Source organism: Etheostoma cragini, chromosome 17 (assembly GCF_013103735.1).
Source record: "Etheostoma cragini isolate CJK2018 chromosome 17, CSU_Ecrag_1.0, whole genome shotgun sequence".
NCBI lineage: Eukaryota > Metazoa > Chordata > Actinopteri > Perciformes > Percidae > Etheostoma > Etheostoma cragini.
The window spans coordinates 2,321,861-2,326,860 of record NC_048423.1 but is presented as its reverse complement, the minus strand read 5'-3'; the positions used below and the strand labels follow the sequence as shown (position 1 = coordinate 2,326,860).

General features: G+C 36.8%; 2 protein-coding genes across 2 annotated transcripts in view; one reads left to right on the top strand and one right to left on the bottom strand.

Annotated features, from left to right (window-relative positions):
* The window catches only part of cdc5l (CDC5 cell division cycle 5-like (S. pombe)), a 9,100-nt gene extending 5,642 nt beyond the window's left edge, over positions 1 to 3,458 (top strand). Inside the window, exons 14-19 of the mRNA XM_034898123.1 lie at positions 163 to 414; positions 609 to 716; positions 1,188 to 1,277; positions 1,407 to 1,538; positions 1,828 to 1,908; positions 3,065 to 3,458. Of these exons, the coding sequence (XP_034754014.1) occupies positions 163 to 414; positions 609 to 716; positions 1,188 to 1,277; positions 1,407 to 1,538; positions 1,828 to 1,908; positions 3,065 to 3,178 (777 nt within the window). The 3' untranslated portion in view covers positions 3,179 to 3,458. The remainder of the gene's footprint in view (positions 1 to 162; positions 415 to 608; positions 717 to 1,187; positions 1,278 to 1,406; positions 1,539 to 1,827; positions 1,909 to 3,064) is intronic.
* Positions 3,459 to 3,552: 94 nt separating this feature from the next.
* Positions 3,553 to 5,000, bottom strand: part of supt3h (SPT3 homolog, SAGA and STAGA complex component) — a 12,136-nt gene continuing 10,688 nt past the window's right edge. Inside the window, exons 11-12 of the mRNA XM_034898141.1 lie at positions 4,168 to 4,257; positions 3,553 to 3,675 (exon numbers count right to left, since the gene is read on the bottom strand). Of these exons, the coding sequence (XP_034754032.1) occupies positions 3,634 to 3,675; positions 4,168 to 4,257 (132 nt within the window). The 3' untranslated portion in view covers positions 3,553 to 3,633. The remainder of the gene's footprint in view (positions 3,676 to 4,167; positions 4,258 to 5,000) is intronic.

Genomic DNA, 5,000 nt, shown 5'->3' with positions numbered 1-5,000 from the left:
TCAGTAATTTGTCATCATGAAGTGTTATTCATCGTCATATGGCGTGTCAGCGTTGGGTTTATTTCACAATTGTATGAAGAATCCAGGAGGAGGATGAGTATGCATAATACATTTTTTTGTATTAGCGGGATGATTTCAGCTGGTTACCGTCTGTCTCTGCAGGTAAACGAATCCGTCCTCCGTCCCACGTCCATGGAGCCTCTCTTGGACTTCCAGCTGGCCGAGGAGCTGATCAAACAGGAAATGATTACCATGCTGCATTTCGACTGCCTGCACCACCCAGCAGCCAACGCAGCCAGTCAGCTGCAGCGCGGCAAAACCAGAGGCCCCACCTCTACATCTAACAACGCTTCGCATATCACATACCTGGAATCACATTCCTACAAGCCAATCAGCACGGAGGAGATGGAACAGGTAACAAACACATCACCGACACTGTTGTTTTCACTTCAAGGGATGGTCAAACAAATCAATCGACTGCTTGTTTGGTCATAAAACGTGGAATGCATGTGAGACATTGACAATGATGGATGTCTAGTTGCAATATAAGCTGTTTTATAAGTGGTTATAAATGATGTTTTGCACCCGTGTGGTATGTTAATTAACAGGCAAAGGCAATACTGGCAGCAGAAATGGAGGTGGTGAAGGCAGGAATGGGTCACGGGGATCTCAGCATGGAGGCCTACAGCCAGGTGTGGGAGGAATGCTATGGACAGGTAAGTCATCTAGCCCTGAAGAAGACTCTCTTTAGCTTCCTTCATCCTCACATAAAGTCAACCTTTGGTCAGCAGCAGAGCTGGGGAAAATCAAATATCATGATATTTATGACCAAATACATCAATGTTGATGTTGTGGTGATTTTTTTAGGATTGTTACTGGTTACTACTGGTGCTCTCACAAAATATTAATACAATGACAGATAAATATTAAATCACCAATAATGTGGATGCAAAGACTTAAGTGGGTAAAGGCAAACAATTAAACAGTAAATAAGTCTGTTCATTTCAAGAAATTACATCACTTACTGTAAGGCAGCCTTTAAAACCAGGAAAAGACCACACTTGTGTCCTATTATCCAAAATTTAAGATGATATCCAGCCTTATAATCAATGTTGATATAATATCAATGTATTGCCCGGTCCTAATCAGCAGCTGTTGAATCATCTGGTCTGCCTCTCTTTCTGCAGGTTTTATATCTACCCGCTCAGAACAGGTACACCAGAGCCAACCTGGCATCAAAGAAAGACCGAATAGAGAGCCTGGAGAAAAAACTAGAGGTGAGTAAGCACACAGACGCATGGGAAGCTAATTGAACTTTACCCTGAAATTGGTCATGTTTTCTTTATGAAGTGCTACATTAAAACTCTGATCTAAATGATGTGGTCCGTGTGTCTGTCTATCTCCAGGTGAACCGTGGCCACATGACCGCAGAGGCCCGGAGAGCAGCTAAGCTGGAGAAGAAACTCAAAATCCTGCTGGGAGGCTTTCAGTCCAGAGCCCTGGGGCTCCTGAAGCAACACAATGAACTCTGGGAACAGGTACTGAACATGAGTCCCAAGCCATATTTAATCAGAATAGATTTTTTGTCACTCCAGACATTAACGCCTTGTCTTTATTGTCATTTAACAGCGCTTAATAGTAAACAATTGGCACAAAGATGCATCTGTGAATATTAAATATTTACCGTTAACCGATAAGCTACCTACTTTGTAGTCAGTTCTCCTGCAGACTGTAGATTATAGTACTAAACACTGTCATTCTTGGTATTTATAATAAAGGAGTATAGTGATAATGCATTTGTTATGTTATACTCATGGTGTCCACCAGGTGGAGCAGGCAGCCACAGAACTGCAGACCTTCAATCAGCTGAAGAAACAAGAGGATACAGCCATTCCCAGAAGAAAAGAGGCAATATATTTGACACATATGATTACTGTACAAGTGTATATCCAATTGGCTGTTTCCTATATCCTTAATGCTGATCACATTAACCCTAACGCTTACAATATTTTAGTGTTTAAACAATCACTTTATTGGTCAATTTGGTATTATTGATTAATCATTTAGGTCATTTATAAAGCGTCAAAGCATTAACCTGTTGAGACCAGCTTCTCAGATATTCAAAATTATATCATTTTAAATTGAATTTCAGACAAAATAAACACTTTAAAGGTTTTTTTCCTTGGACTAAAAAATGTGTACACTAATGCCGACTTATTACAGACTGAACAATTTATTCGTGAGATTGTTCATTTTGTCCCATAGAATAAATATTCAGTTAAAGATCTATAGCTTATGATGATTAAATATGTGGAAGGCGGAGTTGCCCAAATATAAAAACTACCAGTAGATGACAATGTGTCTGAGCTCATTCCCAGTCTATAGATGTCTGTTGAATCAACGCATCTGGCCTCAGCAACCAAGGGGAAACAAATCTAAGCTCTGGATGTTGGTGTGAGATGATTTTTTAGCCTGACTTTTTTTCTGTGTCATAGTACAGTATGTCATAAAAAGGTCTTAGTATAGTATGTTGAATAAAGTCATAGTATAGTATGTCAAAAAAATTCATACTTTATTCGAAGTATGGTAAGTCGAAATAATTCCTAAAAAGGTAATTGTATAATATGTCAAAAAGTCATAGAATAGTATGTCAAAAAAAAAGTAATAGTATAGTATGTCAAAAAAAGTCATAGTATAGTATATCGGAAAAAAGTCATAGATTAGATTAAACTTTGTCATTATTCAGGTACAAGGCAACGAAATGCAGTTTAGGTCTAACCAGAAGTGCAACAGCAGTAAGTGCAGGACATGGATAAGTAGTGAATAAAGATAGAAATGAATATTATTATAAATAGAATAGAACAGTTTACAGGTAAATATGTACTATGAATTTATATACTGATGGCTATTTCTATAAAAATAATTTTTACAGATCAATATATGTAATAAGTTAGTCCTAGTACAGTATGTCGGAAAAGGTCATAGAATCTAATGTCGCAAAGTTTGGGATGTTGGTGTGAGATGATTTTTTTAGCCTGACTGTTTCTTTCTGTGTGTGTTTTAGGCTCTGCGGGAGGACGTGGAGAGGCAGATGGAGAGAGAACGAGAACTTCAGCAGAGATATGGGGAGCTGCTGATGGAGAGGGAGGCACTGCTCAACAGTGCTCAGAAATATTGAACCACACAACTGCTAATCATTTAGACACATGCTACACACACACACACACACACTTTAAAACTCACCATGGAGAAACAGACGCCGATAAACACAATCAAGTTTTCAAGCTCCTCCCCCTTCTGAGTTGTCGTAATTCTGACATTATTTTCAACATGAGGTAATTTCAGAGATGCGCCCTGCCCCGTCTCATGTTATGTCGTCCCAAGCTGAGTTATGAGCATGCTCAGTAGTCTCTTGTGTTTCTGTATTAGTGACCAATAAAGTTTCTTTTCAACAATGACAACGTTGAAGCCCCTTTTTTTTTTTAGATTAGATTTCAACCAAGTGTAAATAAGAACTTTTATGCTACTAACACAAAACAGTTAAACACCAGCTTACTGAAAACTCTTTATTATAACAATGGAACCACAAAGGAAATTATTGATTCACGTACATAAGAAGAATGTGTTGCATCTTCAGCAGGCAAGGAAGGCCATCCCACTTCTCCAGTAAGCACTCTGAAGGGGGGGGGAGATTGTAAAATACAGTTTGAGTCTTCCAAATCAAGTGAGTGTATTAAAGTCTTAAGTTTATTGTTTATTTAATAAAAATAAAAAAGTCGCTTTACAGTAATACCTTTCCTCTATAAACAAACTTAAAACATTAGGGGAATACAAAGACGTTTCTGGTTAAAAACAATACTAAATTTGACGACTAAATTCAGAGTGCTAAAGCATCTTATTTGTTGTAACTGAAATTTGAAATGCATTTTGCAGAAAAAGGACTAGTTTTTCCCCATGTCTTACAGTGAAGTCACACTTATTTCAGCCTTATGTGCAGGAGGAACTATTTTAACCAATGACTTTCATATGATGTGAGTATTCTATGGAGATAGACTTGTAATTACTCCAAACCAATCCATGAAATAGGAAATGTATTAATTTGCCTCTGCCAAATTGTAAAAGCCTAATCAGTCATTTAAAGTGTTGACACATTGTTTGTGTACATACTGTGTGTCTGTAGTTGTATCTTCTAATTGCCTCTCTGATGTGACAGGGCTGGATGGCGCCACTGGGAGTTTCCACTGTAGCCGGACAACTCTGAAACAAATAATACTGTATTGACAAACCAGAGGATAACCAGTCAGAATAGTATGTTGAAAAAAGTCATAGTATAGCATGTCGGAAAAATTCATAAAAAAGTCATAAAAAGGTCATAGTATGTCAAATAAAGGCATGGTTTAGTATGTCGGAAAAAAAGCATAGTGTAGTATTTCAAAAAAAGGCCTAGTATGGTATGTAAAAAAAAAACATAGTATAGCCTTTCAAAAAAAGTCATAGTATAGTATGTAGGAAAAAGGCATAGTAATGTATGTCGGAAAAATTCAAAAAAAAAAAAGTCATAGTATAGTATGTTGGAAAAATTAATTTAAAAAAATCATAGTATAGCATGCCGGTCCTGAAAAAGTCATAGTATAGTATGTCGAATAAAGGCATAGTGTAGTATATTGAAAAAAGTCATAGTATAGTATGTTGGAAAAATTCATAAAAAAGTAATATTATAATATGTCAAAAAACGGCATAGTATAGTATGTCGGAAAAAAAGGCAGAGTATAGTATGTCTGAGAAATTCATGAAAAAAGTCATAGTATAGTATGTCGGAAAACGTCATAAAAAAGTCATAGTATAGTATGTCGGATAAAGTCATAAAAAAGTCATAGTATAGTATGTCGAATGACGGCATAGTGTAGTATATTGAAAAAAGGCATAGTATAGTATGTCGGAAAAAAGTCATAGTGTGGTATGTCGGAAACATTTATAAAAAAAGTCATATATAGGATGTC